The 21,105-nt window shown below is 41.7% G+C and overlaps 1 protein-coding gene across 1 annotated transcript in view; it reads right to left on the reverse strand.

Annotated features, from left to right (window-relative positions):
• Positions 1–7,246, reverse strand: part of LAMA3 (laminin subunit alpha 3) — a 121,723-nt gene extending 114,477 nt beyond the window's left edge. The window contains exons 1-2 of the mRNA XM_072852611.1: positions 6,983–7,246; positions 832–984 (exon numbers count right to left, since the gene is read on the reverse strand). Coding sequence (XP_072708712.1) covers positions 832–984; positions 6,983–7,246 — 417 coding nt within the window. The remainder of the gene's footprint in view (positions 1–831; positions 985–6,982) is intronic.
• Positions 7,247–21,105: the final 13,859 nt, after the last annotated feature.

Below are 21,105 nucleotides of genomic sequence, written 5' to 3' on the forward strand. Positions count from 1 at the left end.
AATGCCTATTCAAAAAAATTCTGTCCTATATAATCACTCAATAAACAGTTACTACTGTCCAAAATACATATGCATATGTATACATATATTTTGCAGCCTCCAACATATATTTATAGTCATATATTTTCAGCTGGTGTGAACTTGCAGAGCGTAACTAATTTCACTGGATCAGTGCCAAATTATGGCAGCTGAGAATCTGTCCCTATGACTTAAAATAGATACAGAGGCTTTACTGTTAGCTACTTGCCTATCGCCTGCAGAGGAAATACAGGTGTTCATGTTATTGCCATATTACTAATTCATATTACACTAGTTTTGCTGTCCCTTCCCTTTTAGACCATGTTATCAGTACTTTTCTGTCTATCTTGAAGATCTGGCTAGATGATAGAGAAACCAGAAGGACCCCGAGGCAAAAGCAGGCTCCAAACATTATTCTCAAAATGTGTGCATGGTAAGAGACCATGAAATCTTCTCTCTCTCTCTGTGCCCATGGAAAAGGAGAATATGAAATGGAAGGTAGAGCCCCAGTTTCAACTGACCAATCCCGCCAGTAACCTCAGGTTAATGAGTTACAGTGTCTGTGCAAGAAAGCACACAGTCATTAAATCTGTGTGATGCCAGTTGCAAGAACTCACATCATCAAAATTCCTGAAGGAAAATAATCACTTTATTAAAAGTTAACTTGGTAAAAAAATACAGAACGTAAACCAGACAAAAAAAAGCTGTGGTGTCGGAAGTTAATATCATCAGTTCAAACATCTCTCCTAATTGCAAAGCTTGTATATAAATGCAAGAAATGACCAAACCTCACCTAATAGCTCATGCACTCACCTGTCCCAGATCTAACGTGACATTGACTTCGTTGTACTTCAAGCCCATAGAAAGAGGAGGACTTTGCCACCAGCGCTCTGTGCCATCAATTGCGTTGGTTACCGGGTGAGCTTTACTGGGATCAGCAGCATTGCAATAATCACAAAACTGCCCCTGAAACACAATAAATTAAAAAGATGGTCTCGGTTGAAATCTTATGCACTGCAGACACATGCTGTTGTTAATTGAGATTCTGAACTAGAGCGTTGACTAAAAATGGGGTTAAATTTTGTCTCTCTCTTTATAAAGCGTAAGTTTTAATGTATAAATGATTCCCCTGGCAATTAAATTACACACTTATATCCTGAAACACACTAAATTTTATGTTACAAATTAAAATTTCAGAAATCTCTTTATGGAAACTACAATAAGTCTTTCTTTTTTAATGAATTTATTGATACTTTGGTGAAATTACTTATATTACATCTGCAGGGCTGTCCGCAGGAAATTAATGAAACAAAGATTCTTAAAACTGGATTAAGACCAACACACAAATTATCCTCAATTCTCCTAAAAGACTGTGAAATATCCATATATGTACATAGCCTAGTATTAACAAAACCATTAAAAAATACTCTGTTACTTGCTTATAAGTTTGGTGTTACAATTTTGTAATGTTGCTTTCATTTTTTTCATGCCATTATAATACATTCTGAATCAGAGACTTCTGAAGAATATGCACTTGTGGAAAATGCAATGGATCCTATAGAGTGTTCCCTTTAAGTTTTCCTTTAAATAATCCCATTGTATCTTCGTTTGCAGAAGTTACCGCCCAATTTCCAGTCCACAACTAAAGCCACACTCCGGAGATGCCCTGATAATCTCTCTTTGATAGACTCTAAAGCTCTTTGTACTCTTCTGTACAATAATGATTATAAACTTCAGGAAACTTAATTGTCTTTTAATTTGGCATCTTGGCTTGCCCCACAAGCAGTATTTTTATCTTCAAGAAACTGCATTTTACAGTCTACTAAGATTAGTGCTGACGCATTGTAATTAGTTATTAAGGGATCTTTTTAGTGCCCCATTCACTTCTTACTCCAGTCACTGGGTGGAGATAATCAGTGAAAACGCTAAAGTGTGCCAGGCACAGATCTTTGTAGAACCCCAATAGAAAAATGACATTTTCATTAAATGGCAATACCCTCTTAATGGTTACTTCAGTCAGACAGTTGCTTAACACATTAAGTCTGTGAGGTCCTGATGCTGTGTTGGACCCATGTTTTAAATAAGGTAATAGTTGCACCATTCTCTTTATCAGCAAAGCGTATCTTCATCAAAAAGATGTGACAAATCTTTTGTTGTTTCCACAACCCATGTTGCCTGGCATGAAGTATATTCCTACCTTTTAAGTATTAACATATCCCATATAACTGCCTTTATTTTGTTTGTCGCTGCTGTCAGACTAACCAGTGTAAAGTAACTGGAGCAATCATACTTGTCCACTTTTAATAGAGGAATAACATTAGGGCTCTCACATTCTTCCTGGGCTCTCACAGTCTTGAAGCTTGGTGAATTTAAGATATTTATCTCTAGCAGAATTTGTTTAACATCTGCCATAGTTACTAATGGATTGGAAACTACTACATCATTCTCATGTGATACAAATACACCATCTTGTGTCTTTCAAATACAAAACATAGTTGTTCACTGAATATTTCTACATCAGCAGTAATATTTTCAGCATCTGCATCTAGCAGTGGTTCCATCCTCATCCTGCTCTTCTGGAAAGCCCAGAATACGATGCTGTTTCCAGAAGACATGGCTACCATTAGCTATTCTGATTCAGCACTGCAGGTGTCAACCTGGCTGAGGGTTAACCCTTGAGAATTCAGAGTTGTTTAGAGACTTACTAAATCCTCACGCACATAGGTTGGTTAACTATATCTGGGGTCATGTTATAACATGATTCTCCTCCAGCTCTGTTAGAGAAGACGGTTTGGCTGATTTTTGTACAACTACAATATGCCAGGACACTGCTGGATTCAGATACAGTTTGCTGCAGCAGACACCACATCAGCCCGTGCCAGCTACAGGCAATGTTGCCAGTTTCTGCAGTGATGACAAAGAACATCGTGTCACTATCTGCAAAATCAATACACTGAGAAATCAATCTATGCACCAACAACTGTAGTTACTACCACATGAGAGCATGTTTCCTGACAAATGCATACTTGGAGTTCTGACATATATGTTACAACAGTACAAGCTTCCCCAAATAGTTTTATAATGTGCATGAAACGTGGTCTTTAGATCTAAATTCACATTCACAATGATCAGGCTGGAAATACACAGGAAACAGTTGCTGCTACAGCAGTTTCAGCTCCGATCTGGAAACAGCCTCAAAGAAAAGCTGAATGAGCAGAAAACAAAAATTAAATGCAAGCGTTATATTTACATGCACCTATGTGATTTCAGTATACCAGAGCACTTGATCTGAACTCAAGATACCATCTTTTTCTTTTTGGGCACATAATGCAAAGAATTTCATTGCAACAGCTGGAGTTTCAGTTATTTAAAATACATTCCAGCAACCCTGCCAACAAGGCAGCAAAACAAAAAATGAAAGAAAATAAATTATTGGACAGAGCAGCCCTCCCTGCTTCCCACTGGCAGTATCTCAGGCACGCCGCGCTCAGCCTTCTGCTACAGGACACGTCTCCATTCCAGGAGACTGGGCCTCGAGTCTTTGTTTGATTTTGGCTGCAGTTCATCAGGCAGGCACGTGTGCATTTGCTGCTGACCTTGTTACCCTCCTTTCCCCTGGTTCTCCTGAGTGAAGGAGAAAACTGGAACTGCATGAAGGAGTTTGCTGAAGTACACTGGTGTGGACCAGAGACACCCAGGGATGAAAACGCCTCGCCCGTAAGTTATAGCAAGTGACGACAATGAAGGATTTGTTCACTATTTAATACCTAGCAGTTCTGTCTGGCAGGGCAGGACAGGTATGCAGTTTAATTCATACCCGCACACCGCTGTGAACAGACTGGCAGACAAAACCAGGCATGTCATTTATCTATCAGTTGCTGAAATATTTTACACTGCGGTGCATCTCTTCACTCAACACTGTTCTTATTAAGTCATTGTCCCACTTGCCGATGTGCTAAATAAGGGAAACATACTGCTTTCCACAGCGTATGCCCAGCACTGCCTTAAGAGCCTTGGTTGAGCTGCCCACCTCACTGATCACCTTGCGGAAGAGCTTTAAACGACCTCCAAACACTCTTTCTGGATTTGCCAGGTACTACAGACTTCATTAAAAGACACATCACCAAATGACAAGCTGAACGGGAGAGGCCAATGGCAGAGCAGTGGAAATGAAGCTGGGGCTGCTCTTCCTCTCTGCCTTATTTTCAGTGCTTGGGATAGCACTGGCAACAGAGCCATCTGCTCCCTTCGTCAGAATGAGATCACCCTCCGCACCTTCTTTCCAATTTCCCTATTCATAGAGCAACAGCCGCAACCTAGTCTTGTAGAGACCCCGAGTGTACAGCATTGCTTTAACTTGAATTGGCCTGACACGGTGGCTATTACACCTATCACTTTATGTAAAAGCCACATGACCTTCCCTCAGACTCTTAAGAAACAACATGTGAATACTTACGCTGATTTTAAATCTTTCTATGTAAGCTCAGCTTCTGTAAGACTAATGCACTTCTCTCCAATTTTCCACGAAAGAAGAGATTCTCTTATTAACAGTGTCTTTGAACTTGTGAGGTGGAGTGGCTTGATAATACGTACATTGTGCTGTTATCGCATTTTCCATGGCTGGATTTCCCTGGCCTTTTGAAAGACTTTCCAACCTTTCTTGAACCACAATGACTACTGGTAAACCACAGAAGTATTCATGTTATGTATCTCAATGGAGCTTTGTTAAAACTGGAAAGAGACGCTGCTGTATCCGTGCTTGCACAAATGCTGTAAGAGGCATAACATGCTTCCTTGTGTCAGGGCTGAGCTATCAGTAGTCCTTCTGGGAACTTGAATCAGGCATGAACCATAACTGCCCTCTAACCTAGGACCTGTAAGGCAAATATTTAACAAGAGGAACTCCCCCCTTTCTAGCCTCTTCCTATATACAGCAAACCCTCATTCCAGTTGGGTGTCAGTATATAAAGGGAACAATTACAAAAACCATCAATGGGAACGTGCATCACACAACAGGCTTTGTTCTGCTTGCTTGACATGTTTATCTGATGTTTGCTTTGGCTGATTTTTGTTATACTGTGATTTCTAATATTCCAAGGCACGTTAGTATGAGATTTCACTGCGGCAGCAGGCTATAGCATGTTGCTGAGAGATTATTGGGCTTGCTATTCACCTGGTGGCACGGTTGTTTCAGGCAACTTTAAACATGGGTGTTGTGTTCAGTATGGAGGGATGGATGCCTAAACTTCAGAGGTGTGTTAGAAACAGAGGACCAAGCAGTTTCCTGATCATCACAGCCTTTTTTTGTAACCTTAGTTTAAGCACGTAATACCTGCGACCCAGTTTTGCTATTAGTAAAACTGTGTATTACTCAGCCTGTAAGCATCTCCAAAGCACTTTGAGCTTTTTATGACGGAGGGCACTACACAGATATAAGGTAAACTGAGATTTCATGGCAGAGAGAAGTTCAGGGCAAAGCACACTGCTGGCTGTAGCTGCCTAATGAACTGTGAGGGCAGGCTGCGCGATGGTGCATGCTCCCTTCGGGCACAGGACAAGGCGTACCTGCACAGTACACACCAGACAAGGAGTCCTCTCCCCCTCTCTTGAGCATCTGTCCCCATTAAAAAATGAGAAGAACAACTCTCTTATCCGTTGCAGCCTCTTCTGAAACCAGACATTATGGGTTATTTCACTATTAAAACATACAAACACCTCATAAGCCTTCGAAACACTAACCCTTCTTCCAAGATGCTAAAAATTTACTTGCATTCTTTCTGTACTGCCTGGAGTCAGAAAGCGGACCTTAAAGCTTTTGAAATCCCTTTCAAATTGCAGTTTCATTCTGGCTCTCTTCTCCTCCCACCAAGAGAGAGTACAAATAAAGTAGCTTTGAAAGGTCTGAGGCTTTAGGAAAGTCCCCCCTTTAACAAAGTTCTGATCAAACTGATACTGAACATCCATCACAGTACATCACAGAGTTTGGTGCGTTTGTTACTCCTTCCTTACCCTCTAACAGACATGTTCATACAAGTTTCCACCAAAGGAAAAATACATTTCCATTAACCCTTTGCCAGGACTTTTGCCGTTTATTGTTGTCCTTCTTGTGAGTGGCACAAACTGTGTGTAATAATCTTATGCTATGCTAGGAGAGAACGTCCCTCACCTTCACTGCCCTGCGTGTTTATAATCCCTGTCAGAGTCACAAGGAATCTTTAGCTTCCTCCCATAAGCAATGCAAGGCATAGACGATGAGCCTCACATTTACTGCTTGTAAAATACCACAAAGCCACCTGACTAAAACCGGACCTCTTTTCCCGCCGCCCCCCGGAAAGATGCCCGCTCTCCACTGAGAGGTTACCAGTGCAGCACGTCCCCATCCATTCCCCCCTAGGCTCACTGCTTTACCCCCAGAAGCATCACGCTGCTCTCCGCGGACCGCGGGCCATGGGCTGAGGCCACAAAACACCGCCCGAGGTACTCCCTAAGCCACCTCCCGGCGCCCGAGCGCCCGGCGGGACGAGCGGCTGAGGCATCCCCGGGAGCGGCCGCAGCACCGTGGGCAGCGGCAGCGGCTGGGACGTCGGGGCCAGAGGGGGGGAGCCGCTCCCCGCGGCGGGGGGTAGGGGGGGTGTGCGGTCTCCAGAAGGTGCCGGGACACCTGAAGGCAGAAGCGCGGGCAGAAGCGCCGCTGCCCGCCTCCACCCTGCCCAGCGCTTCCCTGCCCGGGGTCCCGCTGGTCCACGCTCCCCTCCTCTGCCCGTGGCACACGCCCAGCCAGGAGAAAACGCTCGAGAAAATGAGACCACGCACCCCAGGGTAACGCCAGCACCCCCAGAGGGGCCGGGGCTCCCCGAAAGGACACCCCCGCCTCCCCAAGCTACGCGGGACGGGGAGCCGGCTGCGAGGGAGGGGGGTCCCGGCGCCGCGACCCCTCTCCGGCCCCACACGACGGCCCGGTTACCTGGATGGCGCGGCCCAGGGGGGCGGCGGCCGGTCCCCCCACCAGCTTGCAGTACAGCTCCGGCCGCCCGCCGCCGCCCGCCGCCGCCGCCTCCCCGCAAGTGGCCGTCGCCCAGATGCTGGCTGCCGCGGCCAGGTTGAAGTACGGCGGGTGGAGGCTGAGCCCCATCCCGCGGGAGCCGGGGGGCTCCGGCTGCGCGGGGCAGAGGGCGAGGAGCGGCGGGAGGAGCGCCCAGAGGAGCGGGGAGCCCGGCCCCGCGGCCATCCTGCGCCGGGCTCTGCCCTCGCCGCCCCCAGGGCGGCCCTATAGCTGCGGTGGGCGGGCGGGCCGGGCCGGGAGGCGGCGGGAGGAGGCCGGGGGGTGCCCGCGCTCTGCCCGCGCCTCACGGCCTGCGGGGCGCGGGCTGAGGCGGGGCGGGGCGAGATGCAGCCCCGGTGCGGGTGTGCGGGACGGGGCGGCACGGGGCGGAGGAAGGAAGGGAAGGGAAGGGAAGGGAAGGAGGAAGGAAGGGTCTCCGGGCCGGGGGGGTTGCCCCAGGTGTGTGCCCTGACGCCCAGCTCCGCGGGCATGCCGAGAGGCGACACACCCCCCGCACCACCACCACCCCACGGCTCAGCTGGAGCTTTCTCATCCTCCCCTTCCTCGGTAAGTGTCCGGCTTAATATTTTTAACGGAGCGTGAAGAAATCTCAGGGCATCCCACGCTCGTAAGCCGTGACCCGTCCTGTCACATATGGGCAGTAAAATCAAGGTTTGCCAGCTTTCTCCTTGCGCAAGGCTATCTCCACACAAGGTGTACCCTGCTTCTATCTGCAGGTCCTTGGGAAGACAGCCTGCGTAACTGTGCTGTGGAAAATCACAACTCCTCTTGCTATTTTCAGTGCTCTGAGGCTGCTGGAAACAGTGCAGCCCAGGCCACCACGCTGCAATGCACACCCAGTGCTGTCGTCTCCTTGTGAAATGGGTGTTCCTGCTCATCCAGGGCAGACAATGAACTTCCTGTCATTTTCATAGAATCACAGAAGGGTTTAGGTAGGAAGGAACCTGAAGGATCATCTAGTTCCACCCCCTTGCCATGGTCAGGGATAGCTTCCACTAGACCAGGTATTTGGCACGGGCTCTGGATAACACAGAAGCTGGTGGGGAAGTTGGGGTGGGAGAAGGACGCCTAAGAACCATGTCATCTGTATCAGGAGTTGCACTGCTTAATGGCATTGCTATCCTAAGTTTCATACCTGTTCACTTTTCCAACCACACACACACTCACACATCCAGTGCCCAGTTCTCTTAATAAAATTTGCTGGATTCAGGCACAAAGATATGGCTAGATACACATACCTCCAATATTTGAATAGTGATTCATGTGAGTAGCAAAGTATTTCATAACTTTATGAGGGCTTTGCTACATGCCATACAGCACTAGCAAAGGAGATCCCTGGTATACTGTTTCAGGAAGCACCAGCCGCAAGCTATGGATTTTGTCCACAAGAAAATATCGCCACCCTTGGTTTTGTGCCACTATGGCTTTAGCACACTATAGAGACATATCTGTAGGAGACAATTTTTGTGTCCTCCATAGTAAAAGTTGGCTTTCATACATGTAGCATGCTGCCAATTTAAATATATCAGATTTGGCTATTCTATCCATAAATGTTTTCAATTTCTAGAACAGCTTAAAATACTCTCCTTTTCCAACTGTGACATTGTGGAAAGGAAATTATCTTATTGCACATGCCCATCATGTCACTTCTTACAATAGTTTGTACTTCATAAAAACTAGGAGAGGTTTGAGTACAAAAAAGCAACACCATCTTCAAATGTTCCATTAAACAAAATGCCCCATTATCAGATAGAATATCCACTGGTCTTTTCAACCTATTTCTTGAAAACCTGTTAAGTCCTCAGACATTTGGAGTATATCAGTTTTTACAAATGGAGATCTGGAAGTATCTGAGGTAAGTGGCCTTTAAGTCCACAGCAAGCAAGCTCTTACAAAGACCTGCTGTCCGTTAACTTGCTGAGCATCCTTGTCCTCTTTATTGTTAGAGGAATTAAATCAAATTGAATAAAAGCTGAGCAGAGCATGTTCCTGGTAGAAAAGAAATGTTTGGGTACTTTAAGGGAAATCCATTATAAAGTACAATATTAAGAGGAACCGATGAAGATTACAATTACTAAGATTACAAAATCATCACGATCTCTTTCAGAGTAGTAGATTCTCTCCAGGCTGGACATTCAGTTAGCAGTCTCTGAAAGATGTTGCCTCTGTATATATCCAACAAGCCATGAAAGATTTTCTCCTCTTTAACCAGAAAGAAACTTACTGTCTGTCACAACATTTGGGGAAATTAGTTTACTCCAGTTATCCTGTACGTTCCTACAAATTGGACTCCAGTGGTGGGATTGCTGATTTTAATGACAAGGCATCTTTTGCTAGGAATGCTTCAAATTGAAATAACTGCAAAAGAAATAACCTTTAGTTAGTTTGGACACATTTCTTGTACAGAGCCCTGCCTCTCCATGTGTGGGGATTATAAGCAGCACTTCCATGTTCTGAGTTTTGAACGCTTCTTCTGCACCTCTGTCCCTGGTCTCCAGAATAAACACTTGGGAAGGGTTTTCTGAAAAGCATAAGCCTAGAATAAGAATAAGCAGAACATAAACCAGGTGATTCAAATACATTTGATGAAGCTTTAAAAAAAATCACAGGATGTACTGTGAAAGTATAGAAAATAAGTGCCTAAACTAAGAATTTGAGGTGGAGAGCGAAATACTGTCTCTACTAGAATCTGCTCCAAATTTTCTTTGACTGCATTGGTGCAGAGTAATACCTGACAAATTTTTCTGGCATAGTTTTGTGGGTAGTTCAGGTAAGGAATCCAGCTGCAGGAGATCCTTTGTAATCTCACATTCAAGAGAAGTTTCTTGTAAGCTGTCTGGTAGGTTGCACAGCACAAAAGGCAGCCCTTGCTCATGAGAGATGTCCTTTCTCAAACAGGGAGTATCAGTGAACTTACTGGGAAGTATCACATGAGAAAGCATGGCTTACATGAGCAAGAACCTAATACTTTAGTAAAATAATGACATGTTCTTGGATCTGTTTCCTAAAAGTCAAAAACACGGATGAAACTTTGCAAACATTCAGAAAATTAGCCTACCAGATAGAAAAAGAGAGGAAGAAATCTTCCTGTTCCCTTCTTCATAAAAATATGTGCATTTTGCTTAATGTATAGCTAGATTTTAAAATATTTTGTTGGCCTTCTGGGTGATTTTTCTGTCCTTTTGTTAAACCATTACACCAAACAAGCTTTTTTTATTCAGTGTGTTTTCTAGAAATGGAGACTAACTTGCCACCTTCTAGATGTTCTTGAAAAATCTCTAGAGATACCTAAAGATGTGGACAGATTTTAGGAAAAATGTTATGACAGCTTTTGCCTTTGCCTCAAAGCAGTTGGAAAAAAAATGTTTATAGCAGCATTCCCAATATGGGTACTCAATAACTTGATTTCTATAAAAAGTCTAAGCGACCAAAAATTTTATGCAGAGACGCTGGAGTTATGTAAAGCCAGAGTGAATCATGTATGTGAGGAAGGAGACAGGAGCAGGACTGTGGGTGTATTGTGGAGATGACAGTGGCCTGTCACTAGCAGATAGAAATTGTCTAGCAGATTGGTCCTCCTGTTCCGATAGCATTGTGCAGACTGCAGTATAACCATGTGCAGGCACGAGTCTAGCCTGGCTTCTGCAGGGCTTTAGGACCACAGGAAGGAAGGGTAGAGTAAGGAGAACAGAGGAGTGAGAAAGTTTTTTTTTGAATGCAACTCTCCGAATTTATAAACTCCGTATCTCTCTTTTTTAATCTATTTTAAGCCAAAGCCAAAGCCAGCAGAGACCCACAGAAAAGCACTTACTGACTTCATCGAGCTTTGGCTCACCCTGTCTAGCGTAGAACTTCATCCTGTAAAAAGGTCAATGTCAATAATTCATGGGATGATACTTCATCTTCCCCTCATGTCATGTTTTGTTGTAATTACAGGTTCCAGAAACACAGCTAAGAATTTATTAGCTGGCAGCTCTCAGCAATCAGCATTTATAAGACAGTGGCCCTCTGCAGAAAACATTTTTCTCCAGCTATCTGCCTTTTTACCTCCCAGTAAATCCTCTCCTCCTTTTTCCTTCAGTCTTTATACAGTTTGCTTTCCCTGTTTCTTCCTGCCTGCAAGGAGTAGACTTTGTTACTTGAGAGATGTCGAGCCCTTTATTGAATAAATGTAGGCAATTGACAGTATTTCCAGATCTGTATTCTTTTAACATACACAGATTATGTTACATTAGTAGGCATTTACACTACTATGATTATAGATAATTCTTTGTGTTCGTGCTTTCTATTTTAAAAGAGGTTCATTTAAGAATGGATTTAAAATTTCAAGTCAAGAATATTTGCTCCAAAATAGCCTTTCTGATAGAATTTCTGTTTCATTCTCGTACTGATATGTGCAGTATAGCACCTCTCATCTCATCCTGCCATTTCATAACATATTTAGGACTTGGCATATTCAGCTCACCAACCAGAAACTTGCAGTGAAAATGAGATCATAAAAAAATAGTCTCAGTGAGTAATACTAGTGGTAATATTTAGCTCCTACTTCATATAAGTTACCAGAGAAAGTGGAAGGTGGCACCAAGTACCCCAGAACTTAAGAGAGAGCAAAGCTAGCATGGAGGAGGACTTGTGAACTGTGCTACGTGAGCTGCACAGCAGGTCAGTGGAAAAGGTGGGAACAAAACCTCTGATTCCTGTGCAGGCACCACATTCACCATCCTACGTTGCCACGCTGGGTGATGTGGGAATTCGCTCTTTCTTTGAGATAATAATGAACCAATATGCTAACAGGTAGCTAGAAAGTCTCTCAGATTAGTTCGATCTGAGTCTCTACTCAGTGATCATTAAAGATCATTAAAGTGATCATTAAATTGTGCATCTTGTCCCCCCATAAAAGTTTCATATCTGGTATTTATGTTGAAGCCAGTCCTAAGGATTTAGTCTGTGGAAGAGTCTTCCTGCAAAGTATTGGAGCTCTCTTCACTCCTTCAAAATTACAATCAGTTAAGCACATCTGTAGCCTAGAGTGTAAATACCAAACCAGAACATTTCAAGCTCAGATTAGGGTCCCTACTTTTATCAAGGAAATAAGGCATTTATCACATCCTGTCACAAATGCTTATGCATGATTATTATTCAGTTTGTGTCTGTAAGTAAACTTTCATTAGTTTTACTAAAAGCTTTTTGCAGTACACCTAGTCTAAAAAAAGGTTACTTGCACACACTCTGGTTTAACAGCAAAATGGTGCAGTGTGCATTTATGTGCTGGCAAGTCCTATGTCTTTACTGCATTTCATCAGGAAAGATGCATTCTGTTAAGATCATTTTGGTCTCCGCTTTTCTGATGAAAATATCTTTTTCGTCTTGCAGAAATTTCTTGTACCACAATACTTGAGGACCCTACCATATCACTTTGAAAAAGAGAAATTATCCTCTTTGTAATTGGAACACTGAGGCACACAGAAGCTAGAACCAAGGTCTAAAATGCAGTTCTGTCAGCAGAAACAGTTTAGATGCTTAGTGTAATCCAGAACTCAATTATTCAGAACAGCACTTTTGTCTTGTCCTTTTGTTTGATTTATTTTTTCTTGTTTCTTTCACCTGTTTCTTTCTGGATGTACACACTAGGATGATGCCATCTTTCTTCATAGACCATCTTTTTCTGAATGTCCTTGTACTGTGCCTGCTAGATCTTATTATCCATCCAGATGGAGCCTCTCTTTTCTCTGTCCTATCATCTCACATGATTCAGGTATCTCAGTTGATGCTCTTTCAGCTTTTTCATGACTGGGTGTCTGCATAATGTTGCAGTACCACGCAACTGTGCTTGTTGCATGGTAGTTTAGTAGCTGCCATTTTAGTTAGCATCCCTCTACAGCCTAATATCAGGTCTGTCTTTTCTTCTGTCAGCCAGAAATTTCATGTACCAAGATTTTCCTGCACGTTTTGCTTCCTAAATTTACTTGACATATTCTTCTAACAGAAAACCACTATGAATTCTCTCACTTTCCAAGGGCTCTCAAGGTAAATTGCAACATCTGCAGCCACATTCTCATTATTGCTCAACCCTGAACCATTACACTCTTGTATAGACTTAAAATAATACCATCTAATCTCGCTGGTTTCTCATTGTCTTTCTCAGTGAAGCATCTCATCTATTTTGGCTGACTCAAACTACCATCTTCTAAAGTAGCTCTTGATTGTTCTAGATATATCATCTTTGTCTTTGCTGCATAACATAATAGGAAAAGTTAATGATTTGTTCCTTAACCCTCTGCATGAGGCCAGTCATTACAGTTTTGAATAGAGATAGGCTAAGTAGTGATCCTTGATGTAAGAGGTGACTTGCTTACTGAACTGCCTCTCAGTACTGCTGCACTCCTCTGATGCATGGTGTCTGAATGCACGCCTTTGGCAGACTGCACAGCTAGTAACAAACTACATCAGAGCCTTTTCCAAGTCCATGACACGTTAAGTGCAATTTTTTATATCTTTTGGTCTCTCTCGAAATGTTCTAGCTACAAACATCTTCCTAGCGAGCACTCATGACTTAGAATCATAGAATCATTTAGGTTGGAAAAGACCTTTAAGATCATCCACTGTGTTGACTACAGAGCCTGATGTATCTTACTTGAAGAAACTTCCTAATGGGCAACATTAAAATACATCCACTTTATTTTTTTGCTTCTTAATGGATTTCCTTTTTATTCTTGGCTTTCTGTACTCTTTAATACAGTTGCTCATGGACTTAAAGTTCAAAAAGAAGAAAACAAGTCTTGGTCATATAATGCCTGATTCTTTGTGAAGAAGCATGTTCTCCCTTTGGTCAGTACCCGATGACTCGTCAGTCAAACATCTGGAGAAAAATAAAATGTTTACTCTCATATTTTTCACATCCTCTTTTTTTATTTGCTGACATCGGTGGTATTATTGCTGCTTTGGTCATCATAATTGGGGAAAACAGCTATGCACAGTCTCATTGCCACAGTACACTGAGCAGCTCCTCATGGAAACCACTTCTTGGTAAACTGCTGTTCTTAACAGACTTTCAAACCATTGGTTAGATTAGATTGGCATCTGAGTTTCATAGTTTTCTCTGCAAGAATTTTCTATGATCTGATCTCTATTAATAAGGCAATGCTTTTTCTGGGATCTGTTTCCAGCAAGGTTTTTGTATTTTTAGGTAGTGTTGCTGTCACAAATTTAGACGGTGCCTCAGGTTTACTTCAACTTCAGCTCTAGCCTGACCATAGTCTCATCAAGTTCTTAAGTTTTAAATAGAACCTTATGTTTAAATGTGGTAGGAAGCCAGACCTTCAGCAGTATAAACTGAGGAGAGTCCAGTGTTATATTGGTTTATTCCAGCTGAGTATAAGGCAACAAATGTAACTAAGAATTCTAACAGATGCATCTTCTATGCTAAATACAGAGCAGTTTTGTGGTTCTTGTGCAGCGCTAATGAGGTGTGTGTCCCTTTAACACATGTGTATACTTAGGCTTGGGATGATAACTAGAATTTGGCCCAATTTCTTATATTTAGGTTTTTTCTATCTTAGTTATGCAAAACTTCCACTTACAAGAATAGGAGTCAGTTATATTCTGTGGGAAAAAACCAGCAAACCCTAGATAATCTGTTGGTTTTCCTACCCATAGTACCATATGGGATATAACACGCATTGTTCTCCCACTCATGCAATACGTATGTTCTCAGACCCACATCACCTCCCACAGTAGAGTTATATACAATAATATACAAGCAATAGCTGGGAAGAATGGCCACGGCATGATTTTGTTTGAATACGCCTTTATATTTCGAGAGCTTCACTGCCCATCAAGTTTAGATTCCCCATGGACTCAGACGGCCATTCTCATTATCTGCACCAGTATCAGTGTCAGTTAAGTGCCACGTGTGGAATTAGAAAGCCTGTAAACCCAAAGCACCTGAACTCAGGCTCACTGGCTTCTCTCTGGCTGAGCAGATGGAAAATAGGTAAACAGTTAAATTCAGACTGAGTCATAAAATCAACATATACAGAGGATAAGCAGGGAAAGGAAAAGGAAATGATAGATGAAGAAAACATACACTCAGTCTGTACACTCTATCTTAAAGCAATAAAACTTCAGGAGAGCAATATTCCAAGACTGGGAGGGGAAGGATGAAAAATTTTAAAGCATGATGTACCTGTACAGATGCTAACATAGAGGTGTTTAAGTTCAGCTGTTTGATGGCTGAAAGGCATTTGCACTAAAGTGAAGATGGTGTGCTGGTGCTTATACTGGACTGGAAATTGGTCTTGGATGGTAGTTGTAGTCCTTTCTTTGACTTCCTTGACATGTCACTTAGTCTCTGTGGCTAAAAGCATTAATTTGCTGGGAACAAATGGAAAAGAGGAAACAAAAGAGCAAATTCACTGAAACACTCAAATGACAATTTGTGGAGATTATTCTGTACTACTTATTCAAGTACAATGCTAACTTCTGTCTGATTCCTAGGTCACTAGCCCAGGCATCAGTTTGAAGGTCCACGTGAAGGAAGTTAATAACACTCGTGTGGTTCCTAGCAGCTAGATGTCTTTACACCAGCTTATACCAGCAAATTTGACATGAAATTTGATATCATAGGAGGCCTCAGCAAAAGGACCATGGAGTGAAAAGAAAGATTCAAGGTAACAGCTCCCTAGAAGGATGAATGCATACAGTTATGAATGTGTTGGGTAAACTATTTCTATTATTAGATAAACTTCTCCTTTTTCAGGTCCAGTTTTGTAAATTCTCCATTCTATTTTTAAAAGGTTTATAGGATACACAAATATTTGGTACAGTTTTCCTGAGAAGTCTGCAGGATTTTTTTCTAAAGTAATTTTTAGTATTTCTCTTATTATCACTATTCATTTCCGAGAGTATCTCCCAAAATAAAGAGTAACTCAAAGTACATTCTCTGTAGACTAGTTTTAGTAAAATAGGCCTGTATTTTTGTAAATATTATAGAAACAAGAAACAGCCCATGTAGCTGGTTATGCTACAGTTTAGCAAGGGAAAGATTAATGTAAATTATAGGCCAGATGGAAAATCTTTTGTTTTATAGACTGCTTTATTGAAGATACTGCTGATGATTTAAATACATTTTCTTGAACAAGAAAAATTTAAATTAACTAACAGTGCACAATCATAAGACAGTTTATTTGCAGGGCATTTATGATTTCTGTCTTTTTTTGGAAAGGAAAGAAGTAGATTAATTATGATCTTACACTGTAAGAAGCTAAGCTTTACTTTAATTGTTTTAAAATTTTAGTATTTCACAAATTTCACCAGTACAGTCATAATGCAAACTTCAAGACTTCTCAGTCTAGTAAAAGTAGCAACTTCAGGTAATGCAAAAGATACAATATATTTTAGAAAACTAATAACATGCTGGAAAGATCCCACCATTTCAGCATTAACTGGAAGAATATTGCTACAGTCTTCCTATTGTTTTCATGATTTAAACTCAGGCATATCTTAAATGACTGCTCTGCTTCTTTTATAATGAAATAAATTAATAAAGATAAACTGTTTAAAGATATACTGACTTGCTGTAACTCTGGAAAAGACAGACCAACCATTCATTTCTTCCACTCTTCAGAGCATCATTCTCTGCAGAGGTACTCATCAGAGTCTGAATTCAGCATGAACGTTTAAAGCTTCAGCCCCGAGCTCCATCACCTGTGTGAAAGGAATAATTGGTAGCACTTATTCAGCATGTGGGACAGGCATTGGGAGGAACCTCTTTTTGCCAGCACTTCACAGACTTACTTTCCAGATTACTAAAATCTGTTACCAACTCTTAAATGGAAGCTGGTTGAGGATGGCAATGAAGGCAGCGCGGTCAAGTGTCATAGGAAAAGCTCTCATGGGAAGCTCTGCGTTTGAGTGGATATCATGAAAGCTGGTCAGAATGGGTTGCTGTGTCCCACAAAGGTTCGTGTTATACAGCTCAAAGCGGCTGGAACTCAAACTATTAAGCAAAGAAGACCTCTGCTGTATCTCTTGGAGAAAGGTAGAAACAGCACATTTTTTTTCCAAGGGCAGTGCTATTTAAGGGATAGGAGCTTCTAGCTGTTACACTTTTCCATGGAGTACTGGGAATGAAATGTATGTCTTAGGCTAGGCTCATGAGAGACCTTGCATTGCCTACTTACGGAGACAGAGTTAACGATGGATGTTAGCAGAAGAGCTGTAATGTGAATTTGTGGTTTCTTTACAGTACACAACTTTCTTAAAGGTACATAGCAGATTATTTGTTTCTCTGGCACAAAGAAGGACTCTAGTTAAGAAGCCTGAGCTATATACTCAGTGGAGACAACAAGTAGAGAGCACTGTGCGACTAGAATTTGGCTTTGGGACTGAATGAGTTACAATATGTTACATGGAATACATGCCAATTATATTCTTCAGAAGTTTATGTTTCAGCCAAGTGCAGACTCTAGTCCCAAAGCTTCTATGAGCATGCTATGTGATCTTGGAAAAAATTGCTCAGTTTCCCTTACCTAGGCATTACCACCTGTATAACAGAGATACAAGTATGACTTTAAAAAAAAAAAAAGTTCTTTACATGAAAAGCTCAGTACACAAGTTGAATTGAAGACTATAGTGTTTCTGGTAGTTATAAAATTGACAGTCACTCAATCTATTAGATTAATTTTCTCTGAATTTTGCAATATTCCATTTTCAAATTAAATTAGCTTCTACAACAAAGAAATCAACAAAACCAGGTAAGATTCCTTAAAGAATCACACATAAGTGCTTCCCAAAGCCTGAAATAGGTCTCATAAAAGAGGGTGCAAATATATTGGAAAGACATTACAGCATGAATTAACCTGATGCAATGCTATGAGTTAATCCTAGGAGTTGTCATTGGATAGTGGGATTGTATTGTATGTAATTTCAGTGTCTCAAGTATCAGCTCTTCCTGAGGTTATGTTATTGAAATCTTTTTCCACAGAGTGCTAGCAAGAATAACATTTTAGCTTGAAAAGAACAGCATCTTTTTTGTTCATAAATAGATTAAGTTAGGGGATTACATACCACCTCAGTAGCAAGGCTGTGAGGCACCTAGCATGTCTGTGTGCCTATGCATTTTCACAGTGACACATTGATGGATGTGTACTGGCGCTTTCATGATTTAAGACTCTTCGTACACACAAGTGAATGCTGGAAATAAAATATCAGTTTGCCGAACTGATTTAGAAACACCTCTCAGTTCTGTCACTATTCCTCTTTTTAAGAGTAGTTGTCTAAAAATATATTGAAAGACAGTTGGAATAACAATAATATATTGCACTGGAATTAATATTCACCTCATAATGTCCTAGAATTTTGCAAACAAAGGTTAGTTAATTACATAAGCAAAAATCCATCTGAGACACACAGCCGGTTATATCTGTGGTTGTTCAAGTGTTTCACATGAGATGAGCAGTGCTATTCTCATTTAAAGAAGGAAGCCGAGATATTCAACCCTAAGTGCCTCTGAAGGAGCCAAACGGCATTAAAAGTTGCAGCCAAGAAGCAGCTGAGGATTCCCTTTGGGCAGAAGAATACTCCCAGGTAGTATAGCATGCTGGATTAGGAATGATTAATACTCTCAGGCAGAGGATGGGCATGCCCAGGCACTCTGGGGTGTATCATTCTTGTTGCACAGGTACAAGCTGATGACACAAGCTGTGCTTAGTAGATACAGCATGCTTGGAAAGTATCATCTTTATTTTGCATGCTCTGTACCATGAATTTGCCTATGCATAGTGCACCCTGAAAATGTTGAGTTCATGTAGAGGGTTGATGGAGCACGTGTACATGAAGTCTACAGTAAATCACAGTGGGCAGGCAGATTTCCAGATGTTTTGTGGCCCATTTGTAGGTACTGCGGGACATCTGTAAGTCCTGGGCAAATAACGAGACTTCCCAGATCCTCACTGGATGAGAGAACACGCACAGGGCTTGGGGAAGGAGCGGTGGCCCAAGGCTTTGTCTACTTTTCAGGCAGGAGGGTAGGTCAACATGGCTATACCAGCCAGCTTATTATTAGGTATTTTTTCTACACTGAAGACTGCATTGCAGTGTAGAGATATCTAAGCTAGCTATGGTAGCAGTAGCAATCTACTTTGCACAACACAGGTCGTCTACATTTGCGAGTAGTGCAGACTAACAGGAGCGGACCTGTAGAGCAAAGAGTTGGTGCTGAGGGCCCAAAGTCTACATTTGTACCCATTTCATGTTTGGTTTGTGTGTTTTTTTTAATTCAGACTGGCTGTCATTCAGTCCCAGGACATGATTACCCATTTGCAGCTGCAGTCCACTAAGTCTGCTCCTGGAGAAATTCTTCGAGTTTAGTTCAGAAATGGATCCAGTTTGCATAGAGCAAGATCCCTCCACAATGAGAACAACAGCACAGCAAAGGGAGACAACTGGGAGATTCACTTCAGAAGCATGCTCCTGATCCAGACTAAAACACTAATGTAGACATCCCCAGAGAGATCAGTGTGAACTAATTTAGCTAGCCAAGCAGTTGGACTCATTGGCCTACATAGACCTCCATGCTGCCACAGCAGAACTGCTGGTGGTGTCCGAGCTGGCCAACTTGGTTCACTCCACAGTGCAGTGCAGGCTTTAGCCAAGATTAAGAGTGATTTTAGCAACATAAAGGGTCCAAAGATCAGGGAAAGAGAAAGAAGTTTCAGAGCTGCTGTCTTATTGTGTGCTGATATTGAATCTTGCTGACAAAAACTGATGTGCAAAAACCATAGGCTGATGCTGGCAAAAGTAGCCTTTGTCCTGAGTGTCTGCGTTTTGAGTTACAAGGTAAGAGAATGTAAGAAAGCCAAAGTGAGAGGCCATTTTTGAAGATTTTCGCACAAAAGGCTTGCCCAGGCCCACACAGGAGGCCACAGGCAGAAACACACAGCAGTCCTCTAAAAGGCAATGATCAAGGATTTTTAAATTATGCAGAGAAAACTAGAGTAGTAAAGAGGATTTATACCTTAGTAAAATGGAAATACAATTTCTTCTTCACATTAGCCAGGGATATTACTATTGTTGTCTGGGTAAAATCAGGCTTCAAAATTTGTAACTGAAACTGCTGAAGATTGCTCTGATTTACATTTTAAATTACCTTTTCTTTTTAATCTTTGGATAAAGTAATTTATTTCTGGAAAAGCATACAAACCTATTTACATTTTTTAAATATTTAAATAACTAAATGTTCATGGAAGCAAATGCCCCAGGAAAGAAGACAATGCAGATACAGCCGAAATCAATAACATTATAGTAAGATCTCCACCTTCTGTAAAACTTTAGAAAAAAATAAGTTACAGTCAGAGAATAAATGTCACAGGCTCCCATCAATGGTCTTTATACAGGTGATATTGGAAGCAAGTGCATCAACACTAAGGACATACATGAGAAAAGTGAGAAAATGAGAAAAGTTAGTGCAGAAATGTATTTGACAGTGCAGTATCTCCTGAGTTATACAGATGCAGGGTGTGATACACTCTGCAGTAAAGAGCTCTGGAGTCTAGAAGATGGCAGTCAAATTTAGCAATAGATTCTCAAGAAGGGGGCAGAATCCAGTGTCAGACCTCACTGAAGTTACAGAACATACAGTAACCGCCATACTCTGCTGAAATATATTTATCCGTTTACATACACAGCAAGCAAACTTATATTGCTCTTCACTGACACTTCTAAACGTGTACTTGCTTGTTGCTCACTATTTCTTAAAGCAAATAGAAATGAATGTATGTGTTTGCATAAAAACTTGTAGATATTCGGATCAAGATCTCCAAATGAATGTTTTGGCTAACCCAAAATTTGTGCCACTTTTTTAGTTCTCCATATATAGCTGTGCCTGAACTGTTTTGGCTTAGGTGAGGTTTGTCTGTGACTTACACAGCATCGTTGGATCACCTTTTAAAGGCAATGGTTTCATTTGTTCCACCAATTCATTTTAGATATCCTTCAGATTTGTACAAAGCAACATGACTCAGGAT

The sequence above is a fragment of the Ciconia boyciana genome, chromosome 2 (genome assembly GCF_034638445.1).
Source record: "Ciconia boyciana chromosome 2, ASM3463844v1, whole genome shotgun sequence".
Lineage (NCBI taxonomy): Eukaryota > Metazoa > Chordata > Aves > Ciconiiformes > Ciconiidae > Ciconia > Ciconia boyciana.